Here is a 19,725-nt window from a genome sequence, read left to right on the forward strand (position 1 = left end):
TGTGTAGCTTTGGCACCTTTCCTGGAACTCACTCTGTAGCCCAGGCTGGCCTCAAACTCACAGAGATCCACTGTGAGTGCTGGGATTAAAAGCGTGAGCCACCACCACCCCGCACTGTCTAGCCAGCTTTATGGACTCCACACATCTATCACACATACCCAATCAGTGGGAAAGAAACACACACATAGCCGGGTGGTGGTGGCGCACGCCTTTAATCCCAGCACTCGGGAGGCAGAGCCAGGCGGATCTCTGTGAGTTCGAGGCCAGCCTGGGCTACCAAGTGAGTTCCAGGAAAGGCGCAAAGCTACACAGAGAAACCCTGTCTCGAAAAACCAAAAAAAAAAAAAAAAAAAAAAAAAAAAAGAAACACACACACACACACACACACACACACACAAATCGAAAGAGCTGGGCATGGTGCCACACATCTTTAATCCTACCACTCAGGAGACAGGCAGATCTCTATGACTTCAAGGCCAGCCACAGTTACATGGTGAAATCCTGTCTCAAAAACTTAAAAAGCAAAGAACAAAAGAATTAAAATACTCCTTTTGTCTTTCTGGGGCTCACAACTTAAAGCCCTTTAATTGTACAAAGTAATTGAACGCTAGAATGCTTTTTCAAGGTTATAAAAAAGAAAACAAAAACCAAAAAAACGTGAATTACAAGTCTTTCATAAACCGAAAACCAATATATATAGTATTGCAGACTTTTGTTAGCACTTGCACAAGAATTCGTAGAAGAGGAATTCATCCCAGTTCTTCAGAATTTCCTTTCTCCACGTAGGAAGCCCTGAATCTGTATAATTTCCCAAACCAAGTGGAGAGAGCTTTCTTTCAGCTGACTGGCAGAGAGGGGTCCTCAAGATGCAGGCCATGCTGGTCACCAGGAGCCTCCCTGGGAGCAGGAGGCCGACCGAAATCCTTTGTGTGTGCCACTTCACTTGGATTCCTGCTCCCAAGCTCCAAACTTGCAGCTGACAACAGGCCACTTCCTGAAGGATGAAGAAAAGACATTGCATGCTAGCAACAAGATTCTAAAATACTTTGTTTAGGAACAACAGAACTGGGGGACAGTGGGCAGTGACTTCTGAAACCCCAGTAGAGATATTCTGAAAGTACAGATCCTGCTAAGATGCCAGGAGTGGTCCTCGTCTCCAGCCTGTCTCCCCAGGAGCTCTGACTTGGGGCTGGGGAGTCTTTTCTGAAGAGACAGTCCCCCACTAGCCCCACAGCATCATGGCCAGCATTTGTATCTTACCTCTCTTTGGACCATTCACACAACCAGCTGACTCTTCCACTATTGCCTTCCCACCCGTCCTGGCCAAGGCTAATAAAAGCGCTTGTCCTCCCTCTAAGGTCCCAAGTGGCATCTAAGGGTCTCTGCACAGTAAAGCCCCATCTTTCAGGCCAGCCACAGACTCTGGCATTTGTATCTAGAACAGTGTGGTGGAAGGTCCTCATCCAGGAAGGAGGCCAGGTCACCTTCCTATACCAAACCAAGACGCAGAGGAAAGGGAGGGAGGGAGAAGGGGAGGCTGAGACTTCTCACCTGGCTGGTTGGTCCGACACACCTCTTCCCAGGTGTAGTTAGCAAGGTTCACAGGCTGTGTCACCCAGGGGTCTATGATCAGCTTCTCTAAAGTGGTCCGCTGCTCAGGGGAAGGATGCAGCAGCCCAGACAGAAGATTCCTAAGTTCTAGGGACATAAAGAACACAGGTGGAACCAGGCCAAGTCAAATGGAACACATCTCAGACCTATAGATTTCAGGGTATCCTGCTTCACAGAACCTCTCACAAAGCAAGGAAGCAGCCAGGAGTCCTAGGGCTTCAAGGCCTGGCCTGGTTTTCTCAGAAAATACCTTTATGAATCTATCACCTCTAAAATGGAAGCATGTAAGCTGAGATCCAGCTCAATCAAACTTGCTGTGGAACAATCCTTCTGTACATTGTGAATATGTATTACTCTCATTGATTAATAAAGAAGCTAATTGGCCTATAACAAGGCAGGGCAATCACACTGAGGATGCTGAGATAAAGGACAGAGTCAGGAGGAATATCAGCCAGCCACCAAGAAAGCAAGACATATAGAAAATGAGGTAACAAGCCATGAGCCACATGGCAAAGCACAGATAAGAAATATGGGTTAATTTAAGTGTAAGAGTTAGCTAGTAACGGGGCTGGAGAGATGGCTCAGAGGTTAAGAGCACCGACTGCTCTTCCAGAGGTCCTGAGTTCAATTCCCAGCACCCACATGGTGGCTTACAACCATCTGTAATGAGATTTGGTACCCTCTTCTGTATACATAATAAAACTCATAAAAAAAACTTATTTAAAAAAAAAAAAGAGTTAGCTAGTAACAAGCCTAAGCAATGGCTGGACATTTTTAAGTAATATTAAGCCTCTGTGTGATTATTTGGGAACTGGTGGGCAGGACAGGAAAACTCCGCCTACACAAATCTCAGATGGCTGCTTACTAGGTGTGTTGACTAGTTTTATATCAATCTGACACAAACTTAAATAAGAGTTATTTAAGAAGGAACAACTTCAACTGGAAAAATACCACCACCAGATTGGCCTGTGGGGCATTTTCTTGACAGAAGTAGGAGGGCCAATGTGGGTGGTGCCACCCATGGGATAGTGGTAATGGGTATTATAAAAAAGTAGGATGAAGCTGGGCAGTGGTGGCACAAGCCTTTAATCCTAGCACTCTGGAGACAGAGGCAGGTAGATCTCTGTGAGTTTGAGGCCAGCCTATAGGGACAGCCAGGGATATACATAGAAACTCATCAAAAACACACACACATATACACACACACAAAAAAAGAAAGAAAGGAAAGAAGAAAGAAAGAAAGAAAGAAAGAAAGAAAGAAAGAAAGAAAGAAAGAAAGAAAGAAAGAAAGAAGAAAAAGAAAGAAAGAAAGAAAGAAGAAAGAAGAAAAGAAAGAAAGAAGGAAGGGAGGGAGGGAGGAGGGAGGGAGGGAGGGAGGGAGGAGGGAAGGAAGGAAGGAAGGAAGGAAGGAAGGAAGGAAGGAAGGAAGGAAGGAAGGAAGGAAGAAAGAAAAAGCAAGCAAGCAAGCACCCTGAACAGACCATGAGGAACAAGCCAGGAGGCAGTACTCCTCCATGGCTTCTACATCAGCTCCAGCCTCTACATCAGCTCCAGCCTCTACATCAACTCCTGCCTCCAGGTTCCAGCCCTGTTTTAGTTCCTGCCTCAACTTCCCTCAGTGATGGACTGTGGTGTGTAACTGTAAGCTCCCAAGTTGCTTTTGGTCATAGTGCTTTATCTCAGCAATGGAAACCTTAATTATGACATCAGCTCTGGCCATGAGAACATACATGAGGATGATCATGACATACAAGGGAAGGCAGTAGCCATCTCAAGTACCCCAGATCATTCTGTGGGGAGGCAGCTTAAGCTCTAACAGGAGCCCAACCTTAATCTGCACTTGGGTCCTGTTTCCTCTAAGTATGTGTACGTATTGTCCAGGACCTCTGTGAGCCTCATCATCAGGAACCCAACCTGTGTAATCAGAACCAATGGAGCAGCCTTGGAGCAGAGCAATACACCACATAAACTGCAGCATCTTAGGGAGTCACAACTAGTAAAGCTCTAAAGTCCTCTTCCAGGCTGTTGTAGCTGAGTATGCCCCTCCAAAGTGTGTGTTAGTGAGCTTTCCCCTAATGTGACGGTGCAGGGCAGTGGGCTGCTGGGAGGTGTTAGAGTTAGAGGAAGCCATGAGTGCAGAGGAAGACTGGAGGTGGTGTCCTAAGAGGTAGAAAAGCCTGGTTCTCTGTCTTCACTATGAGGACACAGCAAAAAAGGTGCCACCCACAGTCTTAAGTGGCCTCACAAGCACTGGACCTGCCACCACCTTTACTCAGACTTTCAGCTCCTGCAACTTTGAATGGGCATCTGTTGTGTAAGGCCTATCTGGAATTCTTAGAACAGACAGAGGCTTCTAACCTACAGACTGAAGATCTTATTACCACTTGGGTCCTCCCAGTAAGTGACTGCTGTGGGACCACAGGATGACATCTGCCAGCTCCGTGAGCTCCTCTAGGCTTCAGGCTCCTGGGGTATCAGCTCCAAGCTTAAGAACCCAAAGTCTGAACCCTGGCCTTCACTACAGATCTGAAGTCCCACGGCCTCAGCTTGCTGTTGTCACATTTGCTCACAGGGCTCAGGGTATGACTGACTTTTTCCACGTGAGCTGCTGAGTGAGGTCAAGTCTCTCCATGCACTGACACCACCCTCCTCCACAAATGGGGCACCTGACACAAGTTAAACATCTGACCACAGAGATGCTGCCACAGACAAGGTTACTGACTGCAGAGTGTCACTTCCAAGAGAGCCTTGAAGATCCAAGGGACACTACTAAAATTAGAAAAAATGTTTTGAGTCACATTAAAATTATCGTGCTCAGATCAAAATGTTAGAATCAAAAAGAAAGGTAAAAGAGCTAATCAGCACAGACAGAGAGGAGACAGAAACAAAGTGCTGGGCTCTCAGGCAGTGGCATCACTCACCATATGGAGCTCACGCTCACCTTGGGAAACCAGGCACGGGGGATGAATGACTGCCTCCATGGTCTCCTCCACCTCACAGAAGGGGTTCTCCTCGAAGATGAGCGTGTAGAGAGTGACCCCCAGAGACCACATCTCCAGCTCTGGCCCTCTGTAGCTGCAAGGAAGAACAGAGAGCATGTCAGGGCCTCCCTGCACTCAGTACACAGCTCACTGAGGCAGCCCCCACTGAGTGCCAGAGCCTGCCGACCCCAGTCAGAGCTGCATTCTCACAGGCCATGCAGGGCTGCCCCAGAAAAGGAGGTTCCCAGGGTGAGGAGAGCAAGAGTGGGCAGCAAGTCACAATGTGGCCTCACTAAAGGTCACCAGAGGCACAGGCAGCATCAGAACAAGGTGATGGAATACCCTACACAAAGGTCATGAGGTGAGAGAAAAGAGTGCTCAAAGTCAAGACAAACGGGGAGAAACACAGAAGGACAAAGTGTAGTGACAGCCGAGGGGTGAGAGAAATGAAGGGCAGGATGGAGGGGTTTATCAGGACCGGGGGTCACCTGGAAGGGCAAGCCTGAGGGAAGAGGGGAGGTGTTCTTCTAACTTCATTCATACTACCAGCCACCAGGGAGGTTGCCTTTAGCCAACCAAGAGTTTGCTGACCCCTGAGGAAGAAGGGTATAAAAACAAGGAGGAAGAATGTTCTTAAAGAGCCTTTGCCTGATGAGATGGAGGGGTGTGTGTGCAACGTGGAAGGAAGGATGTAGACTGAGACAAGGTCCTGACCAAGAGGCCACAGCATGAGCAGCACACATACAATTGAAAAGGATGGGCAGGGGGCAGAAAGCAGCGTAGACAGAAGACAGGAGGAAGGCACTAAGTACAGAGATGGAAGCATCAGAGCCTGGGTGTGGAGCAGCAGACCAGCCACACACAGCAGGTACAGTGAACCAGTTGACATGCAGTTCCTCGTCAATACTGACTACATTTCAACCACTACAGGATGGTCCAGAGCAGGACACTCACTGACAACAGGGACAACCGAATCAGATCCGAAGAGAAACTACATCCCCTTCAACATCTTGCTAGGGTGGCTCTGAACATACACAGAGACTCCAAAAGGGAAAGTTTCCCTGCCCCTGGCACTCTCTGTTAGTAGCACAAAGCCTAGTCATAGTGCACCCAAGGGCCAGTCCAGCAGCAGGTCAGGGAGACCAAATTTCAGGAGTCAGTGAGAGCTACCAAGATCATTCACTTTCTGACTGTGACTTGAAAAGTGCCCTGAGAAGACATAGGCCACTGACTATACAACAGTCTGGTCGCTTCCCAGCCCCCACTGCTGAAGGTTTCTCACACAAGGTAGGGTTGAGCAGACAATCCGGACTTGATCAGGCCCAATGTGAAATCCAGCTTTGACCACGCCTATCTGCTGACCCTACACACTATTCTATAAGCCCACACAGAGCTAGCTAAACATTCTGTGCCTCTAACCACCCACTCTCTTCCTGAGACACATGATATATACTTCACCAAAATTTATGCAGGTAGAGGAGGAAGATACCATTGTGTAAATGAGACTTAGGAAGGGCATTTTATATAGACACACCTATTTGCATGTGGCGAAGACCACAATCCCTGTGTGTACAGTACAAACCACTATCAGCAATTTCTATATAGTCCCTACACACGTGGGCAATGAGCTCCATTTCAATTCTTTGTCTCAAGTCCCAAGAAAAGAGGTCTTTTCAGGTCAGGTTCTTGCTGCCCACAGGCTCCCCAACTACAGAGCAACAAACCCAGCTTTGACCCCTGAGTTCAAAGCCCAGAATCTGAGCCCCACAGTTCCTTCCCATCATTCCTCATGCTCGTACTCTTGCTATTGGGCCTGTTGTATAGTCAGGCCAACATGGTTATTGAAATTTTGATTGCTGGAACTAGAGAAATACCTCCACAGTTAGAAGTACTGGTTGCAAGTTGATCACAGTCCTCGGGGGAGGACTTGTCCTGGAGGAGGTGGGAATGGAGGGTGGGCTGGGGGTAAGGGGAGGGCGTGGGAGGGGGGAGAATAGGGGAACCCATGGCTGATATGTAGAACTGAATGGTATTGTAAAATAAAAAATATATATCACAAAAAAAAAAAAAAAAAAAAAAAAAAAAGAAGTACTGGTTGCTCTTTCAGGGGACTTGGGTTCTGTTTCTAGCATCCACATGGCAGCTCCCAACTCTCTGAAATTCCAGTCCAAGAGGATCTATCTTAAGTAGGTTTCTATTGCCCTGGTAAAACCTTCTGACCAAAAGCAACTTGGGGAGGAAAGAGTTTGTCTTACAGGTCACAGTCCATCATCAGGAGAGCTAAGTTCCTGCCCCATAACCATCTCAGCAGGGGTAGGAACTGAAGAACCAAAGAAGAGACCACTGAGGAATGCTGCTTACTGACTTGTTCCTCATGGCTTGCTCAGACTGCTTTCTTTCTGTCTTTCTTTCTTTTTTTAAGATTTATTTATATATTATATATACAGTGTTCTGTCTGCACATATCCCTGCAGTCCAGAAGAGGGCACCAGATTTCATTACAGATGGTTGTGAGCCACCATGTGGTTGCTGGGAATTGAACTCAGGACCTTTGGAAGAGCAAGCAGTGCTCTTAACCTCTGAGCCATCTCTGCAGACCCTCAGACTGCTTTCTTCTAACACCCAAGATCTACTGCTCATGAGTAGCATCACCTAGCCCAAGCAATCATTGATCAAGAAAGTGGCCCACATGCTTGCCTGACCACAGGCCAATCTGGTGGGAACATTTCTCAATTAAGGTTCCCTCTTCCCAATGACTCTAACTTGGGTCAAGCTGACAAAATACTAACCAGAACAGGATCCAACACCCTTTTCTGGTCTCTGCAGGCACTGAACATGCTATACAGACATACATGAAGGCAAAACACCCATATACATCAAATAAAAATAACTAAGCTGTGCAATGGTGCTGCACACCTTTAACCCCAGCACTCAGGAGGCAGAGGCAGTGAACTCTGAGTTCGAGGCCAGCCTGGTCTACAGAGTGAGTTCAGGACAGCAGGGCTGTCTCGAAAAACCAAAAAATAAAAAAATAGTTAAATATATAAACAAAAACTTGAAATAATGATTATTCCTGATATTCAGTAAGTACAGCAAGTTACAGGAATCATTCAGAGAATTCCGCTTTTGAGACTTTCCTCTTTAGCTTCTATTTTTCTAACTTTCTGTAACATCAAACTCCTAACAATCAAAAGGTAAAATGGTAGAATGCACCCCTATGTCCATCATCCAGCTTCCTGCCTACTGCACATTTATTTTCCAGAACATTGTCCTCATTATTCAAGAAAAAGGCACAAACGGAAGCCATTTCTTCCTAAAACCACAACAGTCATGGGCACGATGCAAGAGGCAAGAGGAAAGGAAACTACGGAGCATGTGATACGTACGGATTTCCCATGAGAACTTCAGGTGCACAGTACTCGATTGTTCCACAAAAAGTATAAAATAGTTTGCCTCTCTCTAAGTAGGCAGCTGAGCCAAAATCTATCAGCTTAATTGTGAAGTCCTCGGCAATCACAATGTTCTCATCCTTGATGTCTCTGTGGATGATGCCTTGGGAGCGCAGGTATCCTACAGCAGACACCAGCTGGAATCAGAGACAGGAGAACACTTCAAAGAGCAATTCAAGTAAGTATTAGGAAGAAGAAAAGAAAACATTTTCCAGAGCATAGTTCTGGGTACTGGAAATATGGTTCTGCATGGACAGGAGGCACAGTTGTTCTGGGAGTGTATCACCGTGCCTGGTACAGGCCAGCAAGCAACCCAAACTCAATGGCTCACGATGTCTGTTTTTACTCACCAAAGAAAGCCTCCCAGCAGACACTTGACCCATAACCATCTCAGCAGGAAAGACAGGTCACCGAGTAGATACTTAGAAACATGTGGGCCATTGAGGGATACTGTTGGTTGGTATCACATGCAAAGTACCCATGCACAGGCACTGTGTGGGTACCACGGCTCACAGGGAAGGAAAGTGTCTTTCACAGAGTGTGTGCAGCAGTTTGAGGTCAAAGCAGGAGCAGATAATCCTGATGCAGCTCCAGCGGCTCTTCTGTGTGGTGTGTTCCCTGCCACTCCCCAGGCAGCACATCCACCACTATGTGGAGTAAGCAGCTCCACAGGAAACAGACTGTATATAGCACTCTGCCTCTGGAAGGCAGGCATCCTAACACCCATGCCCAGGCATGCTGTATCTCTAATGGTCTTCAGGAAGACTATCTGCACCACAATTTGGATACCAACTAGAGCGATCAACTTGGTGATTTCTTGAACATCGATCATTTTGATCTTTGGAGACAATTTTATACTTCCAAATGAAAAATGTTTGAATCAGAAAGATAGTTAATGGCATGTCAACTAAGCCCAATCAATTAAAAAATAAAGTATACATTATAATCACTTGCCTGTATATTTATATATAGATTTATGAGTACACACATACATGTACATATTTATGTACATGAACATATATGCATATACTTGAACATTCATGATCATATGAGCATACATACGTGCATGCATACACAGACACATATATATTAGAACAAATCAGAAAACTTGGGTCAGGGGAGAATCTTGCTCTGTAGCCCCGAGTGGCCTTGAAGTCTCGGTCCTCCCACTTCACTGTCAGGAGTACTGAAATTGTACATTTAGTCAGAAACCATATTTTTAACAAGATTATAAAATCTCACTACAACTAAATCATACTGAGCTCATCCTTCCTTTTACAAGCCCCAGCTCTGCCCTGTGTCCATATAGCTGCCCATGGTCCTGATCCCTGGGTAGCACTGCTGATGGATGGATGGATGGATGGATGGATGGATGGATGAATGGATGAATGATAAACAGATAGTAATAGAAACAAATAAAACAAACGTATAATCTTCCAACAGGAAGTGTAAGTGTGGCGGTGGGCATTCTTTTGGCATATCACAATGGCTGAAACACACATGTAGAAGCCTGAGCAACTTTCAGGAATCCAAATAACTTTCAGGAGTTTACAGCTTTGAAGAACTGTAAACGAAAGAAGCTTTCACTAGGAATCACGTCACTTTCAGAAGTAATTATGGGACAAGTATAAATGACCCACACACTTGTGGGAGCACCTAGGGAGCAGCCACCGCCTTCTGGTACTCAGATGAGTCACTGTCTTTGCCCTCCTTTCCCTCCTGCTTCCCAGTCGCCTTCCAGATCTGCTAATCGCTTTCCCGTGTCTATAAAACAGCAGGTGAGCAAAGATCCACACACATTCAAATAGAAAACAGATCAAGACAAAAGGCAACATTAGGTGGTTAAGGCTACACAAAGGTCTCCTTACTCGTGAGGACACAGATTCAAAACACGCACGCACGCACGCACGCACGCACGCACGCACGCACGCACGCACGCACAGGGCTCACAACCAGCACTTTGTTATTTGGCTTTGTTATTTAATGTTTATGACTGGTATAAAAACACTATACAGATATGAATAAATTTTAATCACTAAAATACACTTCCCTCGTAATTTCTTCTAGCCTCACTTTCTCTACTTCACACAACTCTCTCTTCAAAGTATGTCTCTCACCTCATAAACCCCAGGCTGAAAGCAAACACTGGCTCACTGAGGAAACTGACTACATGCCACTGACCCTTGCAGACATGGCGTTCTATTACCCACATCCACCCCGCGCAGCACTGGCCCACACTCACTTGTCGGAAGATGTAACTCGCCAGGGGCTCATCCAAGCAGGGATGGCGGTCAATGAAAGCAAAGAGGTCCAGGCCAGAGCCATGCTTCTCCATCACCAGCTGGAAGAACCCTTGGTTTTCAAATATATCCAGAACCTGAAAGAGACAAGGCCAGGTCTAGCTTTGTCTGAAAATACCTCCAATCAATAAATTAATGTTGGAGAAGCAACATGAGGGAGGGTGAGAGCACACAGAAAACCACCACCCACCTTGATTATGTTGGCATGTTCCACCTTGGACAGAATTGAGATCTCCAAAGTCACTTTTCCAAGTTTGGGGTCCTCAACCCAACAATCCTCCAAAACCTTCTCCTTCTTAATAAACTTCACCACCACCTGTACGGGAGAAGGAGAGCAGACCTCTACCATATGTTAAACCTGGTGCCACTACCAGCTTACACTTACCACCCAGACCATGGCCATGGAAGAAGCAGCTTAGCAAATCCCTGCAACAGAAGAAAAGGAGGAGGCAGCAGCCAAACAGAGATGCTGGTGATTTCTACCTGTCTACTAGGGTGAGATGGGACAGATGGGGTCCCTGGAGGTGCTGAGGAGCCATGGCCACTGCTGGAGAAAAGAAGTCTCAGAAACCTTATGGTAAGTGTTCCCACAATACTCTCTATCACCCTCAAGAGAATGAAATAATCCTAAAAAGTAGAGAAAATAAAGGGAACTCTCATTGGTAGACCAGTGCCAGTCCTGATGTTGAGATTAACCAGGGAGTCCCTCAAGCCTGGTGGGTGTAGTAAACATGAGAAACACCACCCAGCAACAGCAAGGGGCATTCAGTTACCAGTGCAATGGGACAAAGTTCCACCATAACGAAAGAAAGGCTGCGTGTCATTCACTACAAGACGGGCTTGCCACTCAACAGGTTGGCTATTACACGGAATGCTAGGCACGCAGGTAAAGCAGCCCTGGGTAAAAATTCCAGCAGGGCCTGTCTGTGTATCAGTGAGAGACACTGTCATGCTCCAAGGAGCTGATCCTTCACTGAGAAGTAGACAGTAAATTGCATCACATCCTAGGGAAGGCTGAGTGCCCAGGAAAAAGAAATAAGACACTAAGCAGGCCGGCACAAGGGAGGAAAGCTGGAACAAAAGCCAGCAAGTGCCCGGACCTGAAGGAAGCCAAGCCAGTGACCAGTGTTGAGGTGGGGGCAGAAGCAGGAGTAGCAGTCGGAAGCATCTGCATTGTACAACTACCTTTCACACTGATCGGGAGAAGAGAAGGTATAGTCTGGGAGAAGCAGACACTCTGCAGATGATAAGGAGGGAGAGAGATGTGAAAGAACTCAGAAAGATGAGGCAGAAGCAAGCCGCTGGGGTCTTGAGAAACTGAGGAAAGGGCTCAGTGCCCAGGAAAGGGAGGTCAACAGCCAGCAGGTGGTCTGCTTCAGACATCGTAAGAGGAGATGCCTGCCGCCCCTCCACCTACACAGAGCAAGAAGACAAAAAAGGCAGGTAATCTCCAGGAGCTACCACACATGCCTGAAGTGAGTTTCACAGAAATAAGGGAGAGGATTAATAAAAACAAAAAATAAAGTCTTTTAAAATAAACCTTGAGGCATCTAGATCAAAGTCTTATCAAGCATCAGGCAAGAATAAATACACACAAACTCCTAAATATATCCTGACAATTTTTAAAATTCAATTTTGATAATTACAGGAAGAAAAAAGAAGTTAGGTTGCTAGAAGCAAAATTTATTTCGAAATAACGATTGAAGACATCAGAAACAGGTCTAAAAAGTTGTGAGAAAAGCAAGGTGGTGGTGGCGCATGCCTTTAATCCCAGCACTTGGGAAGCAGAGGCAGGCAGATCTCTGTAAGTTTGAGGCCAGCCTGGTCTACAAAGTGAGTTCCAGGACAGTCAGGGTTATACAGAAAAACCCTGTCTCAAAAAAAAAAAAAAAAAAAAAAAAGTTCTGAGAAAATCCATTTCAGTACATTTAAGTATAATACTCAAGTATATACTCTTTGGGGAAAATTACTTCATATAATTAATATATAGTAATATAATTAATTCAGTTATTAATACAGTAAGAAATGTATTACAACAAGTAAAATATAAACATAAGAAACACAAGAAACTGGATATAAGAATAATGTAGATTTACCAGGCATAATAGCTCACACCTGTCAATCTAGCACATGGGAAGTAGATGCAGGAGGGTCAGGAGTCTAAGGTTATCTTCAGCTACATATTAAGTTCAAGGCCCGGCCTATGTAAGACCTTGTCTCAAAAAAAAAAAAAAAAGAAAACAAAAAGAAAAAAACCGAAAATTTAACCACAGAACAAGCTTATACACTGAAATTACAAAACACTGTTGAAAGAAATTAAAGATGCATGTAAATGGGAAGACAACCCTGTTAATGGAGCAGAAAAGAGAATACTAATATGGCAAGAATCTCCAAGTTAAGCTACACATTGCTAGGACAACCCAGCTAGTTTTCTTGTAGAAACGGACAAGGGGATCCAAACCTCATATGAAACTGCAAGACAGTCAAGACAGTCTTGAAAAAGAACAAAGTCGGATCAACATTTCCCAGTTTTATAACTTACTATAAGCTGTAATCATCAAAACAGTATGGCTTCAGGAAACAAACCCACACACCACAGCCAGTTTTGACATGGGTACCAAAGAATAGTCTTAATAGTGCTGGTATTCACATCCAACAGAGAAACTGAGGCTGGGGAGATGACTCAGTGGTTTAAGTGCCTGACACACAAGTATGAGGACCACAGTTCAGAACCTCATAACCCATGTACATGGCAGGTAGACACGGTGGCCTGCCCAGCTCTCATTAGATGAAGACAAGGGACCCCAGGGTAAGCTGACTAGCTAGACTAGCTATATGGGCCAACACTGGATTCAACTGAAAGGCCTGCCTCAGGAAGGTGGAGAGTGATTCAGAGTCACAACATCAAACCTGGACCTCCATACTGTACGAATACACAAGAGCATGCATAAAATATACAGGCATGTATACCACATATACATGTGCAAAAATAAAATAAAATGAATCTATCCCTCAAAAAAATCTACGAAATGAGTCTAGCAAATCCAAAATCAGGACACCAAGTGAACAGGAATCATCAATTTTAGGGCTGGCAAGATGGCTCAGCAGGTAAAGATGCTTGCTGCCAAGCCAGGTGACCTGAGTTGCAGCCCTGGAACCAGAGAGCAGAAGGAGAAAACCAACTCATCCAAGCTGCCACCCGGCCTCCACATTCGCTTATACATACACCATGCATGTACATACATACAATAATAATTTAAACATTTTTTGAGACAGGTCTCTCTATGTAGACCAGACTAGCCACAAACTCATAGAAATCCACCTGCCTCTGCCTCCTGAGTGCTGGGATTAAAGGCATGTGCCACCATGCCTGGCCTATAATCAATAATTTTAAAATAAAAATAAATAAAACAGCTAATCAAAGCCGGCAATTTATTCAAAGATATTATATATAACTAAGGATGGAATCCAGGAGCATAAGAAAATTCATTAGTAGGCCAGGCGGTGGCGGCGCACGCCTTTAATCCCAGCACTCGGGAGGCAGAGCCAGGTGGATCTCTGTGAGTTCGAGGCCAGCCTGGGATACAAAGTGAGTTCCAGGACAAGCGCCAAAGCTACACAGAGAAACCCTGTCTTGAAAAACAAAACAAAACAAAAAAGAAAATCCATTAGTGTTATATTAATAAAGGAAACGGTACAATCATGTCAATAAGTGCTAGAAAGACATCATTCAATAGTTGACCACCCAAACTCAGTTTTTTTAATGATTGTTTTTCTGTTGTTTGTTGTTCTGCCTGTGTGTACGTCTGTGTAAGGGCACAGGGTCCTCTGGAACTGGAGTTACAGACAGCTGTGAGCTGCCATATGGGTGCTGGGAATTAAACTTTGGTCCTCTGGAAGAGTGGCCAGTGCTCTTAACTACTGAGCCGTGTCTCCAGACCCTCAAACTCATTCTTAAAGAGAGAAAAATTCAGGGACCAGTGAGATGGTTCAGTGGGTAAAGGTGCTTGCCAATAAGCCTGACCACCTGAATTTGATTCCCAAAACCCATATGGTAGAAGAAGAGAGCCAACTCCTGTAAGTGTTCGCTGACCTCGTGCATGTGTACACACACACAGTCACATACATACACACACACACACACACACACACACACACACACACACACACACACACACACACACACACACACACACACACACTCAAATAAATGTTTAAAAAAAATTTACCCAGCCGGATGGGCTAATAATAAAATACGATGTCTTCAAATGAAATGCTCACTGGGAAGTGAAAGGTACCACAGGGACAAACTGAAAGGAAGCTAAGGGACCCAGTGGCACAACTGTCAAGTAACACTGTTCTGGGGACCTAGTCAATGACAGGAAGGAAGAAGGATGAAAAGCGAACCAAAGAAGGACAAGACAAAACTGCCATGCTATGGCATCCTCTAAAACATCCTCTAAAAATTCCTAGAACCAGAAAGAATATCAAACAGCCACCTCAGACACAGATCTTTGGTACATTCCAGCAACAAGTAATAATAAAGGACTCTGCGGCAATACTCCAGGGCCGTCCAGGATCTGGCTAGTGGTATATGCCTGGGGAGCCTGACAGTGTTCATACCAACAAGTGGGTGCTGCTTCTGAGTGGGATTTGGGATCAAAGGACAGTGAGTTCTAGAGCTCAGACAGAAGAGGAACGCATAGGAATGGCCCTAATGACTGGGTGGGAGGCCAGCTGGATGAATCAGTGTACCTAAAAAATGCCTGGCACCCAAGAGGCATGAAGTACAAACCCAGCTGAGAGCTATCATAAGAAATCTTGAGCAGACCCTGAGTGTGTTTGTTAGCTATCTTGCTTCTTTGTTTGGTGGAGATCTATTTTTCCACTTGAGCAGAGGAAGTCTTAAGTTTAGTTTTAAAAGCAAGTTTGCATGTCCATGAATTATCAGCCATGTGGACAGTAGCAGAATAGTCTAATCCCCGTCTTCAAAGAGGGGAGGTGTAAACACAGAACAAGGCTGGCCAGGGCCCAAGAGCCTGCAAGAAAGCAAGATCTGAATGTGAAACTCAACAGGGCTATTTCTGCTGGAGTTAAGAGAGTGTACTGCAGAAGCTTCCTCCTAGATCTGGAAAGCACCCGCACCCTGGTCCCTCTTCCTCCATTACAGTCTCCGCCTTATCGATGGGACCTCCAGTAGGGCCATCCCCACATGAACCAGGCACCTCTTTGTTGTGCTCCTTCTCCACTGCAGTCCACACAAAGCCAAAGGCCCCACTTCCCAGTGGGCTGATGGTGCTGTACTTATGGGAGTACTCGCCCTCACAGGCCGCCAGCCCCTCCAGCTCTGCAGGTATTGGGGACTCCTCAAACCAAGGTTTGGCTCTAAGCACCTGTGGAGACAAAGAAAGGTCTGGGAGATCACGAGCACCTCATCTCCATCAGCACAGCTCCTGCATTCATCATGCTGTTCTTATTTCCTGTGCTCACAGGGGCCTGGTCTGAAAATCTTCCACGGAGCCCTCTGGCAGTGTCCACCCACCAACCCAAAGTAGTTTATGTCTAAATGCATCTACACCCACTGCACAAGGTATATATTCATTTAAAGTCCTACATTTGCTTTATACTTACACAGGTACTAGAAGACAATGTTAAAAAGCAACAGACCCTCCACCCATTCCAGCCAAAAGGGCAGCGATGCCACCTGGAGAGCCTGCAGCACAGTAGAAAGTGAACAGAGGAGTGAGCTGACCACAGATACCAACCTCTCCAAAGCTGGATCCAGAGAGGTCAGGCATGGAGTGGGTGGAGCTAGGCAGGCTGGCAAGGAGCAGGCGGGTTCGGGTGGCTGAGTCCCGGTGGCTATGTAAGAGGTCCTTCACCAGCCAGCAGCAGAACAGGGTTGCAGAGCCCTGGAGCTCCACGCGCTTCACTTCAAACTGTATACCTGAAGGGCAGGGAGGTGAGGAAGTATAGAATCCCTCCAATGACCTCATTTAACATTGCTATGATTTAAAAAGCCTCTTCCCCAGAACATACTCAGTCGTAAGCCATCGCGGTGGTAGCAGCTTCCAGAGTAGATGCCCTCCTGGATCTCCTGCTGCAGGCTGGAGACCCCAGGTGCCACAGGAGTGGAAGTGACCTGGGCACTCAGCCTGGGCTTCTCTGTGAATAGGCACATACCATCAGAACCAGGATCTGGTATGGGAGGGCCACAGCCTGGGCTTCCTACGTCACTAGTTTCACAGTGTTCAGAGGATACCAAAGAAATGTCATACAGTTCTGCTCGATCATGTCCTGCGCCCATCTCCTGTAACTGTCTGCCTTCGCCAAGGTCAAAATAGGTGCCAGTCAGGAGCAACATCTCTCGGTCACCTAGAATATCTGACCTCTGCCTGTGCAGAACACCCACATCTAAATCTGAGCCCACCACTGAAGGAGGTGTCTCGCTGAGTTCAGATGTGGTACAGGAACAATGTGATGGAGTTCTGTCTGTCTGGTCATTGAGAAAGAGCTCCCTGAGGTTCCAGGAATAAGAATTCACATCAGTCTCCTGGGTTTCCACTGCCTCCAGGACACCAGGGAGGTCGGTGGCCAAAGCATAGCAGGCTGAGGAGCTGCCTAAGTGGCTAGCATGTAGGTCTCGGCCTCCCAGATCGCAGAAGGACACAGGGGCAGTGAAAGGAGGATGTTCTGCTGGGACAAGCTCCACACAGGAGATGCCCAGAGTTCCCCCAAAGCTCGACTTGGACAACTGCTCCTTGATCAAGCAAGTCTGCAGTTCTTCTCGGTCATTTCTCACTCCTGACCACGGTTCATCCAGAGTGGGTGTCCCAAGCAAGACACATGCCATTCCAGAGGGGCTGGGAGCCAAGTCCTGGGCTCTCTGCTGTAAGAGCCACTCACTCCTGTACTGTGGGCAGTGTGTCAGGAAGCCCCCTCCTGCTAGCTGCCCTGTGGCATGGGGCTCAGGCATGGTGGCATCGGCCCAGGGTTTAGGACTGCTGGGGCTGCTGACGCCCATCAGTTCCAGCTGGGCTTCCTGATGCAGACTACACACGTCCATGCTGCTGCTCCTGTCCTTAGCTGGGACCGGAGGCTCAGAATCTTCCCGTGAAGCAAACAGTTTTGCATCCTTTGGTTTGGACCTGCTTTCTTCTAACAGACCCTTCCTGTAGCTCTCTGCTGATGAAGGATTCTCCTTCCCCAAGACATTGACATGCTGGCCTGCAGGTAATAACTGCTCATCGTGGATTGGCAGGCTTCCTTTCGTGGTGTCTTGCTGGGCCTTGGGCAATAACCATTTCCTGTGGGTTAGTGGGCTTTCTTCTGAGATATTTTTCTGAATCTCAGACAATAAATGTTCATTAAGGACTGGAGGGGATACTTCTGGAGTGTCTGGCTGGTTCTGAGACAGTAACTGTCCACCATGAGCTAGCAGGTTTCTCTTTGGAATGCTTTGATGGTCTGTGGGCAATGAATGCTCACCATAAACTGGGTTGCTGTCCACCCTGGAGACAGGAATTTGGATGACAGTCACTACTGGCAATGAGAGATCACACTGACTCTCCCTCTATGAGAGACAAGTGCAATGCATTCAGCATGATAAAGTTATAACAGAAAGCCTCTCAATTTTGTAACTAAGCTAAAAAATAAAATATCTACTCAAACATTCTTCATATAAATCTACATTTACCAAGGATGAATCAAAGAAAACTACTGAAATGGATTTCAGAGTGTTTAATAAACTCTATGACAGCCGGCTATGGCTGATTCTCAATACCATCCAACACCTAGATACACAGAGACTGGGGAGGTAGATCAGAAAAGGCTGGCAAAGTAATGCATACAAGGAGCTGAGGTGAGGAGCAAGGAGACCAGGGGGAGGAGCAGGTAGGATGGGAGGAGGAGGATGGGAGGAGAAGGTGAAGGCCCTCTGACACAGCAGGGCAAGGACGAGCACATTCAGTGTGAAGAAGCTGCACATGCAGCGAGGAGGCTCTATGCAGTCCAGGCAGGATGACCGACCATCACCGGCCCATCCTTTACCCACAGCTTACTATACTAGTGGCTGCTCACACCAGCCAGGACTAAGGTCAAACACCTGGTCATCAGGGTATATATGCTATGTGGTCTTGGAATGGGGGTCCCCACAAATAGTAAGGCAGAAGTCCATAGAGACAGGGAGGGAAGTCCCTTGGAGGATAGCGCCACAGTGGAAGGTGTGGGTCGAGTTATAAAAGCAAAGTCTTCCTGGAGAAGCAGGAATGAGATGAAGGTCTGCAGAGAGACCAAGCAAGAAAGTATTCCATCTACCCACCACTCCCCTCCCTCTCTGTCCATTTCTCAAGTCACAGGGCACATACAGCACTCTCCAGGAACAAATTACAGGGTCATTCTGAGGATGAAGGCACGGGAATGCACACCAGAAGTGCCTCATTAAGACCTTGTCAAGAGGCCTGGACATGGTATTCACCCCCTTAGAATCTCCAAATGCTGGTGGTTCCCAGGATTTGTTTTCCTGTCTACTGTCACACCTGCTCCCCTTTCCACCCCAAACCCTGACAGACAGGCTCTGAGATTTTAGAAAGGTCACAGGTCATACTTGCTAGGACAACTAGTAGACTGGGGACATGATCTTGTCCCTACAGTATGGCCAGTAAACCCCTGCATTGCAAGGGCCAAGGGAAGGCCACCAATGGCTTCTTGCTAGCTCAGTAACGGTTTGACCATTAACACTGTGCTAGCATCAAGTTTGGGGGTGGGGGGGTTCTGTGTTGGAGATTTAGAATCCCTGATTTTTAGCATGACAGCAACCTGCCAGCTGCCCGGGAAGCCAAGTATCACCTGCCACTAAATTCTGGCCACTATGGAGAGGTGCACAGAAAGGTTTTCAAGTGACCCTTCGGATCTAGGAAGCCCCTCCTCTAGTCCCAGCAGGAGAAGTTCACATAAGGCAACTGGGACTTGAATCCAGGCTGCCCCAGGAACCTCAGGTCCTCCTGCCAGGGAGCAGGGCTGGCTTCTGGTGAGCCAAGAACCCACTTACTGACCAAGTACTTCACCTGGAGTTTTTGGTGGTTTGTTTTGTTTTGTTTGAGCCCCTGGCTTACCATGAACAACTTACTCAAGCTTCAGCATCTTTTCCTCAGAACACACTTCACTCACTCCCTTCCTAACAAGTCCTGACTTTTCATACTTCTTACCATGTAAGCTCACCTTCCTGAGTACATTGTAACTTTGGGGGATGAGACCTTAAGTCTTCTACAAGTTTGTGGAGTAAGGAAGTGAGTAAACAAATAGATGAATGAATGAATCTCTGTAGAAACTAACTATACTTTACATGTGATGGATGCTACTCAAGCTCTTAGAATATCAGTATCTA

At 46.5% G+C, this 19,725-nt stretch overlaps 1 protein-coding gene across 2 annotated transcripts in view; it reads right to left on the bottom strand.

Moving 5' to 3' along the window:
* Nucleotides 1-465: 465 nt before the first annotated feature.
* Pask (PAS domain containing serine/threonine kinase) overlaps nucleotides 466-19,725 on the bottom strand; it is a 39,267-nt gene continuing 20,007 nt past the window's right edge. For both annotated transcript variants that reach the window (XM_037210139.1, XM_028890627.2), the window contains 9 exons: nucleotides 16,380-17,851; nucleotides 16,106-16,287; nucleotides 15,566-15,733; nucleotides 10,531-10,656; nucleotides 10,283-10,417; nucleotides 7,978-8,177; nucleotides 4,553-4,686; nucleotides 1,552-1,698; nucleotides 466-994 (listed from right to left, as the gene is read on the bottom strand). In XM_037210139.1, the coding sequence (XP_037066034.1) occupies nucleotides 837-994; nucleotides 1,552-1,698; nucleotides 4,553-4,686; nucleotides 7,978-8,177; nucleotides 10,283-10,417; nucleotides 10,531-10,656; nucleotides 15,566-15,733; nucleotides 16,106-16,287; nucleotides 16,380-17,851 (2,722 nt within the window). In that variant the 3' untranslated portion in view covers nucleotides 466-836. The remainder of the gene's footprint in view (nucleotides 995-1,551; nucleotides 1,699-4,552; nucleotides 4,687-7,977; nucleotides 8,178-10,282; nucleotides 10,418-10,530; nucleotides 10,657-15,565; nucleotides 15,734-16,105; nucleotides 16,288-16,379; nucleotides 17,852-19,725) is intronic.

This window comes from Peromyscus leucopus, chromosome 13 (genome assembly GCF_004664715.2).
Source record: "Peromyscus leucopus breed LL Stock chromosome 13, UCI_PerLeu_2.1, whole genome shotgun sequence".
Lineage (NCBI taxonomy): Eukaryota > Metazoa > Chordata > Mammalia > Rodentia > Cricetidae > Peromyscus > Peromyscus leucopus.